Source organism: Montipora capricornis, chromosome 6, assembly GCF_036669925.1.
Source record: "Montipora capricornis isolate CH-2021 chromosome 6, ASM3666992v2, whole genome shotgun sequence".
In the NCBI taxonomy this organism is placed as follows: Eukaryota; Metazoa; Cnidaria; class Anthozoa; order Scleractinia; family Acroporidae; genus Montipora; species Montipora capricornis.
In genome coordinates this window covers 74,680,992-74,695,176 of record NC_090888.1, presented here as the reverse complement: position 1 = coordinate 74,695,176, position 14,185 = coordinate 74,680,992, and the positions used below count along the sequence as shown (strand labels likewise).

General features: G+C 37.1%; 1 protein-coding gene across 3 annotated transcripts in view; it reads right to left on the bottom strand.

Moving 5' to 3' along the window:
• The window catches only part of LOC138054552 (collagen triple helix repeat-containing protein 1-like), a 24,634-nt gene extending 14,252 nt beyond the window's left edge, over positions 1 to 10,382 (bottom strand). Inside the window, exons 1-2 of one of the 3 annotated variants that reach the window (XR_011133297.1) lie at positions 10,262 to 10,382; positions 3,587 to 3,727 (exon numbers count right to left, since the gene is read on the bottom strand). Coding sequence is in view for 1 of the 3 variants with exons in the window: in XM_068901066.1 (XP_068757167.1) it covers positions 3,587 to 3,727; positions 8,226 to 8,267 (183 nt within the window). In the remaining 2 variants the exon portion in view is untranslated. Of the gene's footprint in view, positions 1 to 3,586; positions 3,728 to 7,874; positions 7,984 to 8,225; positions 8,322 to 10,261 lie in introns of those variants that run through there. The other 2 variants (XR_011133298.1, XM_068901066.1) reach the window with 2 other exon arrangements.
• Between the last annotated feature and the right edge of the window lie 3,803 nt (positions 10,383 to 14,185).

Here is a 14,185-nt window from a genome sequence, read left to right as displayed (position 1 = left end):
ATACCAATAGCTATGAATTTGCTTCCAAAACTGTTTGGTAAAGGATTACAAGTTGATGGATCACGATCTCATAGATCATTACCTGTATATGTTCCTAAAAAAAAAACAGTTCGTTATTAAATTATGATGTTTGAAATAAACCAAATTATGGGATTCCACCAATTCATGGATCATGGGAAAATCGAGTTGGTTTTGGAATTAAAAAAAAAAAACACCATCAAAAAAGGGAAAAGGATTACTAACTTCAAATGTTAGGCATATTACAAAGTCAAACATGGAACAAAATCCCAATATTAGGTCAGTTAATATAAAATTTTTCAATAAACCATTGAGCAACTTTGATTTGATTGATTAGGTTAAAGAGCTTGGTGTAAAACATTTTGGTGGCATTTATTCAAGAGATGATCTTCCAAAACAAATTTTTAAAGAATGTGGCATAATAAATTTAGATACAATGATTGAACAAGGCACACATTGGGTTTGTTATCGAAATATTGATAGACACATAGAATATTTTGACTCTTTTGGTTTAAAAACACCGAAAGAACTTATCTTAATACAAGCAACAAACAAATAATATATTCAGGAGATGAAATTCAAGAAAAATTAAGTGTTTTATGTGGATATTGGTGCCTTTATTACTTATTGGAAAGACAAAATGGAAAAAGCATGTTAGAAACAATCCATAATACCAAATTTGATATGAATGATCAATGGGTCAAGAATCGTTTTATAATCAATTATTTCAAAAATATGTAATTTATATATTTAACAAAATGAAATCATATTGCGTTAAACAGAAAAAAACAAACTTAATGTGTTGAACCTTCAGGTTATAACACAGCTAAAATGGTACACTAATGTTCTTTTGTACTTGTGCTGAATGCGGAATAAGAAAAACAAGATTTGTTAAAAATCAGGGAAACTAATCAGCCAGTCAGAGACGGCTGGCAAAGGGATTTTAAGGGATGTTGGTAATGCAGCAGCAGAATTATTTTTAACCAAAGGAGTACCCTTATCTTGGTAAGAAAGCTATTGAAATGGGAAGATACTATGGATCAGAAGCTTTGAAAGACCAAAAATTACAGCGAAAAATTATTAATCATGGTGTGAACAAATTGAATCCTCTTGTAAGTAAAGTTGGTTCAGAACGTCTTAATCAATTTTCGACAAAATACGACCAAAAAAAATAAAATAAAACAAACAGAAAAGACCTTGATGGCAGTGCTATTGATATTCAAAAACATTTATCAAAGCTTGGAGAATTGCATTTAAGAACTCCAACTGGTAAAAAATACAATTACTGTGGACCTGGTACAAACCTAGAAGAAAGAATAGTGGTGATCCAAAATACCGTGATCCTATCAATAAATTAGATGCTATTTGCCAGCAACATGATATAGCATATAGTCAAGCTGGAAATGATTTATCTAAAAAGCATGAAGCTGATGATGCCATGGTCAAATCAATGGGAGATATTCCTTTTAGTCAAAGACCATGGTTTTCAGCACCAGTCAAGTATACTATGCAAGCTAAAAAATTACTAGGTCTTGGTGTTAAGGCAAAAACGTAAAAAGCCGTCCAGTAAAAAAAACGAAAATTTACTCGGCGGCGAGTTATCTCAAATCATATCGATGAAATATGGGCTGCGGACTTAGTTGAAATGCAGCAATTTAGTAAATGGAACAAAGGATACAAATATCTTCTTATGGTAATAGATGTTTTTAGTAAATATGGTTGGATTGTACCATTGAGAAATGAACAAGGAGAGACTGTGAAAGAAGCATTTCAAAGCATTTTTAAAGATGGTAGAAAACCTCAGTTTTTATGGACTGATAAAGGCGCAGAGTTTTATAACAAACATGTGAAAGAACTCTTAGCTAATACTAAAATAGCACTATATTCAACAGAAAATGAAGAAAATTCTAGTGAAGTCGAAAGATGGAATCGTACGATTAAAAACAAAATGTGGAAACAGTTTACTATACAAGGTAATACACAATATTTAGACATGCTTCCTAAAATATTAAAACAGTATAATAACACTGAACAAAGTTCAATAAAAATGACACCAACAGAAGCTTCAAATAAAAAGAATGAAGGAACAGCGAAAAGAGAAACCAAAATTTAAAATTGGTGATAAGGTTCGAATTACCAAATATAAAAGAAAGACTTTTCACAAAGGTTAGACACCAAATTGGACTGAAGAAATATTCACAGTTGATAAGATCCAATACACTAATCCAATCACTTACAAACTAAAAGATCTCAATGATGAAGAGATACAAGGCAGTTTTTATGAGCCTGAATTATTAAAAGCCAAACAAGATTTATTTAAAGTTATAAAAAGAGATTATAAAAAGAAAGTAGCTTTGGTAAAATGGAAAGGATACAGTGAGGATTTTAATAGTTGGATAACAATGAAAGATTTGACGAATATTTAAAAAATAAAATATATTGAATTATTTTACAAATGGAATACAGATTAATTAACAATTATTGGACGAGGTTGAGCAAAATATCGTGATTTGTCAGTGTCGAGCAGATCAATTATTTGCCGAAGCCGAAGACTGAGGCAAGTAATTGATCTGCGAGACACTGACAAATCACGATATTTTGCGATAACCGAGGTCAGTATAATCAGCATAATCATATTTGTAGACTTAATATTGTACTTACAGTCAAACGTTTAATAGTCTAGGCATCAGCAAAGCTGAAGAATTTCACAGTTTTCAAAGTGTATCCCGACAAGTGAAGCTTTGGCGTAAAGCTCGCCATTCTTTTTTCTGGCTTCAGCATAAAATCTCTTCGGTACATATGCATTGGTAAACCTGTCCTTCGCATCGATGACACTAGTGACTCTTCGTCTACCTTTCTTTTCTCCAGATACTTTCGAAATATGTTGAAATTTTGTTCCTTTCTTAGTATTCTCACTGTTCTTTCGATCAAATAAAGATGTCGAATCATTCTCTGACAGCTCGGGGAACCGATCTGCCATTTTCTCACAAGAGCGTGATTTCAATTGCGCATGAGCAGAATATAAGTTGAAGATAATCTGGGCCATGTCCATTCATTAAGGCTTTCCGTTTCTTTCGTCGAATTGATAGCCTCTGCCAGTTAAGGGTGGTTAGGAGGTGGTTCGAGTTCGTATCAAAAGGCAATTTTGTAAATACTCTAGCTGCACGATTCTGCAATTTTTGGAGCTTATCACTCAGGTTGCCACTAAAACAGTCCCAAACCGGGCTCCAATAATGGAAACATGGCAAAATCAGAGCATTATAAATGTAAATGGCAGTTTCTTTTGGAATAAAGGGTCGCACCCGTTTCAGGGCGCCTATAGCTGAGGATACTTTCTTGCATATTTCTTCAACTTGTTTGCACCAAGTAAGTTGAGCATCTATGGTAACGCCCCACAGCTTAATTTTGGACAGACAATCTCTGCCTTGACCCAATAATCATAAGCTTAGTTTTGGCAACATTTAAACTAACCTTGTTGGCTTTCAGCCAGCAGCTCAGTTTACTTAGTTCAGGGATCAAGGATTGTTTAAGTTCCGTTAACCTTTTAGCCGATAGTTGAATGACTCACCTCTATGACACCTTGATCTTTGCCGTCCTCTCTCTTCCAAGTACACTCTTTAAATGAGCGGGCAAGTGTATGATAGCACAAGGAATTAAGAACCAACAGGCACAGTGCAATGTGTAGGACAGTGTTGTGAGCCATGGCAGTCTGTCAAATAAAGACGAAACAACAGTTTTGACAGATATGCAAAATATTATTTTCTTACACCTCAATAGAACAACAAGCTCTAGAGCAGTACTACGAGTATTCGACGGTTCGCTTTTCGTGATGGATTATTCTAATGCACTCTTCAATGGAGCAAATAGTTATTATTCGGCTTCAACACTGAAATCGTAAGTTGAACGTGATTCACTGATTCTGCGTTTCGTTGTCCTGTTATTCAAGTCGTCACTATAACTGACAAACATACCGTCTCCAAACCTGAATGTTACCCGGTTGCTGTCTTCTTTCCGCCCTACTAGTCTGAATAACACGAACCTACTATTGACAGCACCTTTTAATTAAGGCGAGACACACTAGGAGACAAGTAGCAGCGACACAATGTCTGTTCGGTGCCAAACAATTCACTGGCGCAAAAATGTCTGATTGGATCTAATTAAACAGGGCTGTCATCGGGCATATTTAAATGAGATCTCCCTCGATAAAAAACACCCTTTTTCAGGCCTGTAAAACCGACGCATTTTTTCACTGCACGGTGCGTTTCTATGCCAGCGAGATTCTCTTTTGAGCCAACGGTGTTACTAGCGAAATTTCTTAGGAAATTCCCAGGTCAACGCGAGTCTCGGTTGCTCTGACAGTGTTTGAGTGGAAATTCGGTCGTGGAGCTTGGCCAGCTAATCGATTAACATGTTGGTTTCAAATCATGCATTGAAAATATATAAAAATTTGTACGCATTGCGTACCTGTGTTAGTGCAGTAACTTGGCACATTGCTTTATTCCATAACCGCCAACTGAACTGCGTTTTGTTTCCCAGAACGCATTATGTAAAATACTAAACCCACAAAGATTGAAGAAAATAAATGGGAATCAAGAAACATTGGATTGAGGCTTGAGATGAGGTTCAACTTCTTTTTCACAGAAAATCAAAGCGTGTACTTTGAGTCTGACACTTCCACGACAAAATTTCGATGAAGTTATCTCCTGTCCGGAGGGGTTAGTATCTGGATGGGAGACATCAAAATATACAACTTGATGCAAGAAACATATATGTAGGACCGAAAATTATATTTTACAGTAAAGCCAGTTGTTCATTTGCGCGCCACTTTGCAGTTTGCTCCGAGGAAATTGCAAATTTCTCAAATTTCCACTTGCTGCCAGCTGTTAACGTTCCCTTGTAGAGTCAGGTATTTGGACCCGTTCAAAACAACCTTGATCTCTATTTTTTACAATATAAATTTATGGCATAATAACTCTACATTGGGTAGGATTTGCGATATATCGCCGGCGTGATTGTTTGCAAACCTTGAGTTATCGCAAGTTCTGTGAAAACTCAGGGGCACCCAACGATAATCTTCCGGGAAATATGTGTTCGGGACAGTCAAACTGCTCTAATAATGGTTCGGTTAAAGTTCTTGGAAGGTAACGTTTAGCTAGCATTTTCTGAAATGAAGATATCATTCCCTAAAATTTTCAGGCACTTTAATTTTCAGCTAAGATATCCGAACAGATCAGACTTTTCTAGGTTAGAAAAATATCGCTTTAGACAGTCTTTATACATTACAAGGAGCTTAGGCATGTCTCTCAAAGGCTTTTTGGGTAATTTGCTCGTTGGGTGTCCTCGAAAACTGTTGTCACAAATATGCCTTCATCGACCTAAAACAAAACTCACGAGAATTAAATTCAAGACTGTAAGGCGGTGAAATATCAATTCAACAACACGATTTCTTAGCATTAAGCGCAACTGGTCGTTTCGATTACTAGGGCTAATGATCATAGGGAATATGTAGCACTTTAAGTTACTCTCTGACAGATGATGTAGTTGCTTGGGTTTACTTTCCTTTGGCCTTCTCATCTTAATCACTGACGCTGAAGCGTTTCGTCTTAATTCTGTTTGCCAATAGCGCTGACGTATGTTGAATTTTTGTGTGCATTGGGCAATCGAGGCGACAGTGAATTGTAAAGAAAATAGCATCATCTAGATCGAATTCAATTAGGAATTAATAGATTATGGTGGGTTTTTTTAAACGAGTTTTTAAGAGAACTTTCACAAATTTTTATTGGGATTACACCTTTTTATTGGGATCTAATTTTCTTCCCTTTGACCCCACTTTGGAAAAGATCTTACGATTTATTTTATAGTGCACTGAACAAAATTTTCTCGCTATAATGAATTTTTATCCAGGTTTGAGTACTCCTTTTGTATTATAATTTATTTTGCCTTTTTTAAAGCTTTGTCATGTTAGTTTTTTAATAGAAAACGACTATCGTTCGTTCCCGCCAGTGGTTCCACGCGATCGCCGTAACTTCATTGGCGGAAGAAATATGAATTCATCGGTAGTGTCGCAGGCAAACTCGGAAAAACAGTCCGCGAGTGCTCCATCGAAGTAGTCAAACGTATGATCTTCCATTTACTAGTTGGAATGCTCCCCTACAGGAGACTCATTGGAGCTAGGCCATTAAACTAGGTTCTAGCGACTCTACAACCTTGTCCAGAAAGAATTGAGGGTTTAGTTGGGTGCACTATACCTGCAAGTAATCGTTGCATGGGAGGATTTTGTAAGAACAAAACCGCTACTGGGTGAAGGAGCATTAAACGATGTACAATACAAGAAACAACACTTCTTTGTGACTCAGACAATCATATTTAAAAAAAGAAAGATTAAGGCAACTTTATATCACAGTTTGCCGTCATTTAAGGGTCGATTGGTCCTTTACTGGAATAAGAATTAACATAAATATATACATGTACACGTACATTTTGCAGCGCACTCGGCAAAGTCTCTGAATTTTGGCCGTTCCGGCTTAGGTGGCCTTATGCATTCCAACGTAACCTTTTCGAAGCATTAATACAGGCCAGGACGGCCTCTTATCGGCTATTAACATGATTAAAGAGAATAAAAACCCGCCAGTTCAAGTGAAAAAACGCAACATGCATTGTTACAAATTATCTAGTAAACGGCTAAACCTACTTTTCACGTTACATCAAACTGTTTGAGGTGTGTCACCCTCCAGTTCAGATGAAAAAGACGCAACATACATTGTTACAAATTTATTAGTAAACAGCTAAACCTACTTTTCATGTTACATCGAACTGTTAGAGGTGTGCATGACGTACTCTCCCCAGGACTCCGCATCCACGACCGCCGTAGTAGAGGTCGCCGTAGTGATTTGCTTAAAGCCCCTAATATCTACTTCCAACATAAAACGGATGGAAGAAAAGAAATCAAATCGTGTTTCCTATTTTGCAACAATTGTGAATAATAATTGGCACTTTTATTCAACAAAGACTAGCCTGCGCGCAGGCTCTCAGTGGTTCGAGGTACACGAAGGGCCTGTGTTGTCAGCTGCGGTTTCAAAGATACTGGCCACGTCATCCTATTAAAATAACACAGCGACTGCTCTTTCACAAATATAGATTTCTAAAGACTAACATCAGTAAGAATAAGAAGTGTTCCACTAAAAGTGCAGACAAAAAAGTAAAAAATAGAAAAAGAAAAAAGTACAGCTCATCTTCTGAATACCCCGCCACTTATTCATAGAATTCGTTCTGAAAGTCACCTACAGTAATGAAGACAGTACGAAGACTCAAGTTTTTCATCAACTGAAGCCCTTTAAAGAAAACGACAAAACTTTTAAGATTATAAGACATGTTTCGACAGAAACTTCTGTCATCTTCAGTTGATTAATGTACAAAGCGTTAGAACTTGAATTTATAAGTAGGAAAAAGTGATAATTATGCTAGTAACAATAGAATGTACAAAAAACGTGACAATGTGAGAATTAAAAGGATAGTTTAAGATTTATCTAACGTTTTGTACATTAATCAACTAAAGATGATAGACATTTCTGTCGAAACATGTCTTATAATCTTAAAAGTTTTGTCGTTTTCTTCAAAGTTCTGACTTGCCTGCTAATATCAAGATCCTTTGGAAATAGAGCCCTGCTTTAAAACTGAATTTGTTTTTTCCATTCTTCTACGAGCACTCGCGGAGCCAGGAGGTGCGATTCATTCACTTTGTCTTCCTTTGATTGTTTCAATAATTAGACCAAGAATTGTTTGCTGGAAGTTTTTTTAAGATCACTAAACAAAAAGTGTGCGATAAACCATAATACTACCCTTTACTAAAAACCTACCTGTTTCCACCTTTTCTCCGGGATTCTCAATGGGTACTTTGTTTTTCAAAGGAATAAACTACGATATAAATAGCTTGTCGACTTCGTCACAAGTCTCTAAATCATGAGACTCGTGGGCGGAACATTCTTCAACTTTGATACATCACGTGTCTCCGCAATAATCGAGAGCTTTTGTAATGCTATACCCTCTCGATTATCCTGGAAGAATATCAATGATTTATTCGAGCAACAAATAATATCACAAACAGCGGAATCGGTAATCAGAATTCGAAGTACCTACATTAAACGTGTTTTAGCGCGAAAGTAGAAATTTGTTTTATCAGTAGTTTTCTTTCTCAATGGTCGACTTACGGGTGTGATTTTTCGTTTCTTTTGGGTTAGTGACTCATTCATTGACCTCTGTCTCCTGCCTCACTCAAGACTGGCGTTTTCAAGGAACTCAACTGGAAATAACTTAAGCTTGTTAGTGTTAATAATGATCTTCAAAGGTACTTACTAAAATTTGAACACTTTTCTTCTTAAATGAATTCTTCTAGTGATTTATTTGTTGCGTCAAAGATCGAATTGATTTACTTACTCCAGGTTACTTAGGTCAACATCTGGGCAGATAAGCTCTTTGTGGTTGACGTGTGGGTCTCTGTATGTGTATACGGTAGGTTTCTTTTGACCGGGTTTTGGCACCATATACATCTTAGAAAATAGCAAGGCGTGGCCACTGACTGTGAAACCGTATCTGACAGCACCTTTTTCCCTTTGTTTAGCGTTTGCTTTCGAGCAGCCAAGCATGCTCTTCATGTACCTCGAACCCCTGGGAGCCTTCTTGCAGGCTAGCCTTTGTAGAATAAAACTGTCAATGACAGTTTGTCAATTGTTGCAATACACATACACAAAAAAAGAGGATTTGTTTTTCCCATTCTTCCACTCTTTTTACATTGGAAATCAATATTGTTGACACAACCCAGTCACCTCTTTACTGACACCCATTGAATTCATTAACGGTGGACCATTCCTGCAATTTGACAGGTCACGAAATAGTAGTATAGCTTCTTAAAAAACTCCAGTAACATAGAGGGCAAAGAAAGGTAATACAGTTTGCCAAACTTTTACTGCGAAACTCGGAGATCCGTGAACATTGCGTGTGATTATTTACAGTATCCTATTGCGGGTTTTACTCTTCTTAATCACTATACATACAAAGTTGAAAACGTCCTTCATATCTGGCTGCTATGTCGTGGATAATGGGACCAAAAGGTCGAGACAGCAGAAAGCAAAGCGTTATCTTTAAGAAGATTACAACATTTTTTTTTCTTTCCAAAACATGTTTCGATGTTACGAACATCATCGCCAGTTACAGATTATTTCAAAAACCGTTAGGACTATATAACAAGTAGGCAAAAAATGCATAATTAATTGAGATGAAGTGAAACAATTTACATATTTGAGTGAGTTACAAAGTGTTTGAAAGAATGTAAAGCCTAAAGCGTAAGTGTCATGTGACGTGATGAACTTGTTGGTTTAAATTAGGCTTTTCCCAATTTATATGCATAACCTCCTTAAGTTTAAGTTGAAATTTAGTATGGGCGGAATCAAGGATTTCGAAACAATCCGCAGAGCAAGTTTGACGACAACCTTCTGAGCTTAGTAAATGTTTATGCATGTTTCGCCGAGTTGTTATATAGTGAAAACGATTTTTCAAATATTCTGTAACTGAAGATGATGTTCGTAACATGAAAACATGTCTTAGAAATAAAAAAAAAAATGTGGTAATCTTCTAAAACATAACGATTTGCTTTCTACTGTCTCGACCTTTTGGTTCCATTATCCACGACATACCAGGTTGAAGTTTTTCATCAAATAGGGCCCTTTAAAGAAAACGAGGAAACTTTTAAGATTATAAGACATGCTTCGACAGAAAGTTCTGTCATCTTCAGTTGATTAATGTACAAAGCGTTAGAACTTGAATTTATAAGTAGGAAAAAGTGCTAATTATGCTAGTAACAACGGAATGTACATAAAACGTGACAATAAGAGAATTAAAAGGATAGTTTAAGATTTATCTAACGTTTTGTACATTAATCAACTGAAGCTGACAGAAATTTCTGTCGAAACATGTCTTATAATCTTAAAAGTTTTGTCGTTTTCTTTAAAGTTTTGACTTGGCTGCTAAAATCAAGATCCTTTGGAAATAGAGCCCTGCTTTAAAACTGAAGTTGTTTTTTCCATTCTTTTACGAGCACTCGCGGAGCCAGAAGGTGCGATTCATTCACTTTGTCTTCCTTTGATTGTTTCAATAATTAGACCAAGAATTGTTTGCTGGAAGTTTTTTTATGATCACTAAACAAAAAGTGTGCGATAAACCATAATACTACCCTTTACTAAAAACCTACCTGATTCCACCTTTTCTACGGGATTCTCAATGGGTACTTTGTTTTTCGAAGGAATGAACTACGATATTAATAGCGCTTGTCGACTTCGTCCCAAGTCTTTAAATCATGATGTGGGCGGAACATTCTTCAACTTTGACAGATTACGTGTCTCCGTGTTAATCTAGGGCTTTTGTAATGCTATACCCTCTTGATAATCCTGGACGAATATCAACGATTTATCCGAGCAACAAATAATATCACAAACAGCGGGATCGGTAATCAGAATTCTAAGTACCTACATGCAATGTGTTTTAGCTCGAAAGTAGAAATTTGTTTTATTAGTAGTTTTCTTTCTCAATGGTCGACTTACGGGGTGTGATTTTTTGTTTCTTTTGGGGTAGTGACTCATTCATTGACCTCTGTCTTCTGCCTCACTCAAAACTGGCGTTTTCAAGGAACTCAACTGGAAATAACCTAAGCTTCTTAGTGTTAATAATGATCTTCAAGGTTACTTACTAAGATTTGAACGATTTTCTTATTAAATGAATTCTTCTAGTGATTTATTTGTTGCGTCAAAGATCGAATTGATTTACCTAGTCCAGGTTACTTAGGTAAACAGCTGGGCAGATAAGCTCTTTGTGCTTGACGTTTGGGTCTCTGTATGTGTATACGGTAGGTTTCTTTTGACCGGGTTTTGGCAGCATATACATCTTAGATAATAGCCAGGACCATACAACAATTAGGCGAAACATGCATAATTAATTATGATTAAGTGACAAAATTACATGTTTGAGTGAGTTACAAAGTGTTTGAAAGAATGTAAAGCCTAAAGCGTAAGTGTCAGGTGACGTGATGAACTTGTTGGTTTAAATTAGGCTTTTCCCAATTTATATGCATAACCTCCTTAAGTTTAAGTTGAAATTTAGTAGGGGCGGAATCAAGGATTTCGAAACAATCCGCAGAGCAAGTTTGACGACAACGTTCTGAGCTTAGTAAATGTTTATGTATGTTTCGCCTAGTTGTTATATAGTGCAAAGGGTTTTTCAAATATTCCGGTTGTAATTGAAGATGATGTTCGTAACATCAAAACAAGTCTTGGAAATTAAAAAATGTCGTAATCTTCTTCAAGATAACGATTTGCTTTCTACTGTCTCGACCTTTTGGTTCCATTATCCAACTTTTATGCGTCTACATTCTCTGACTCGAATCAATGTCTTCACCAAATTCGATGCGCGCAAAATTCTTTTTCACGTAATATTATGAGGATCACGATTAGAGCCATGTGCCAAAAACGAAACGTACTTGACAAACAAAATCTTCAGTGCCGCTCCGAACTGTCCAAAATCTGTCCAGCAGTTTTATTACCATCGATTCGCGCTAAAATCCGAAAACTTAATTCTGGACTGTTTGACCATTTACACCAAACCAAGACTCTAAAACTTCAACAATTAATAGGTCCGCAAATTACGGACGACACTACATTGCATAGCCATAATACCGTAGTTACAATTCCAGAAAATCTTCCGCTTAGTGACTCAGAGAAATCTGTTCTCAGTAAGGGCCTAAATTTTGTCCCTATTACCAAACGCACCAACGAATTTTCTATTAAGCAAGATGTTGAAAAATTCCTTCGCCGCGTTCAGTTAAAAGCCTTTTTTCATGACAAAGAGGACGATTCGGACACTTCTAACAAAGATATTTTTGAAACACTTCAAGTTCGCAAATCTAAAATATACTCCCCCAGAGGGACAATTTGCCTCTTTAGATTTTTTCACCAAGAAATGCCGTCACGACATTCACAAACTTAAATTCAATCGTAACACTAAATTCTCCAACCTTTCCTCGGAAGAGTGGGCGGCGCTTAAAAATCTTAGTAAACGCAATGACATAGTTGTCAAATCGGCCGACAAAGGCGGCGCGGTAGTTATTTGGCGGTCCGACCTTTACCAAAAAGAAGCTTTGCGGCAACTTTCGGATACCTCGTTTTATGCCAAAATCCAGAAAGATCTCACTTAGAAAAATCAAAAACTTGTTAAAGACACCATTCAGAATCTCAGAGTTAATCAAGAATTACCGGACACTGCCACTAATCTCATCATCAACACCCCTAGAACTTCGTGCATTTACTTCTTGCCTAAAATTCACAAACCTAACATCCCAGGTCGCCCTATCGTTTCTGCCCACAGTAGTTGCCCCACCGAACTCATTTCTAGCTACTTAGACAGGATTATGACGCCTATCGTCAAATCTTTGCCATCATACATTAAAGACAGTACACACGCACTAAAAATTTTCCGCGATTTCAATTTCTCCGGACAAGACAAACTCATTTTCACCATGGACATTTTATCTCTGTACACAGTCATTTCCAATAGCGAAAGTCTTCAAGCACTTAAACACTTTTTCGATCAACGCACTGTCAAAGAACCAAGCTCGGAAACGATCCTCCGCCTTGCCGAACTAGTTTTAACGCTTTTTTAAATTGTTTTTCATTCGCCGGCAACTATTACAAACAAATTAATGGTGTAGCGATGGGCACAAGAATGCGACCTAGCTATGCCAATCTTTTTGTAGGATATGTTTGAACACCAATTTTTTAATCAGTACTGACGGCCCCAAACCTGAACTCTACGGCCACTACATCGACGATTGCATCGGCGCTATTTCATCCAGAAGAGAAGAACTCGATCATTTTATAACCTCCGTCAATTCTTTTCATCCGGCTCTTAAATATACCTGGGAAATTTCGGAAACTTCATTGGCTTTCCTAGATATCAAAGTTTCTATTAGTGGCACCTCGCTATGTACCAGTGTACACTACAAACTTACAGATTCTCACAGTTATTTGTTGTATTCATCATCACATCCATCACATGTCAAGAACTCCATTCCTTATTCTCAATTTCTTAGACTTCGACGTCTATGTAGTGATGACTCCGATTTTTCCAGCAAATCAGAGGAGATGTGCCAGTTCTTCGAAAAACGTGGCTATCCTGTCGCTGTGGTCAAAGCGGGCATCACAGCGCCCAACAGTTTGATCGACAGTCAACACTACAAACGTCACAAGAAGATAAGAATGACAGAATTCCATTCACCCTCACTTTCAATCCTCATAATCACGCAGTCAAAAGTATCATTCTTAATAATTTTAAATTACTCCAAAATGATCCCGAGAGTGGTAGAATCTTTTCGTAACCTCCACTTATTTAATTCAAACGCGACAAAAACGTGGGCAATTTTTTAGTTAGAAGCGCTCTCAAAACTAACGAGCAACCCGGCACTTTCAAATGCGCGCGCTCAAGATGCAAAATGTTAACACTAGCAAGATATCGGGACCTAAGCGATCTGTTAAGATTACCGATCGTTTCACTTGTAGCTCCGCAAATGTCATTTATTGCATAACCTGTACGTTATGCAATAAATTATACATTGGCGAGACAGGTAGACGACTAGGTGACCGATTCCGCGAACACCTTCGCGATGTTGAGAAGAATGACAAAGATGCATCTAAGCCAGTCGCTCGTCATTTTAATCTCCCTTACCACTCCAAAGAACACATGGCTATCTGCGGCTTTTCCCTACATCTAGGGACGACGGGAAGGCGCAAGAATCTAGAACAAAAATTCATCTTCCAAATCGGCACTCTTAATCCTCACGGTATTAACGAACGCTTTTCATTTAACTAATCACAGGGTGAAAAAAGGCGTTTCCGCATTTCGGAAAAGTAGCGAAAAATGGGAATTTAACATTTCCGATACGTTTCCGCAGGGCGGATACAACGTAAAACGCGAAAGAGAAAAATGACTGTGTTCATACGCATTTCCGCAGCAATTCCGTCTGCTTAAACATACAGGATTCTTTACGTCGTGTTTCCGAAGACGGACTCACCCGGAAACGTACTATGCTTACCTTTTCAGTAACTGAATCAATGTTTTCCATTTCTTT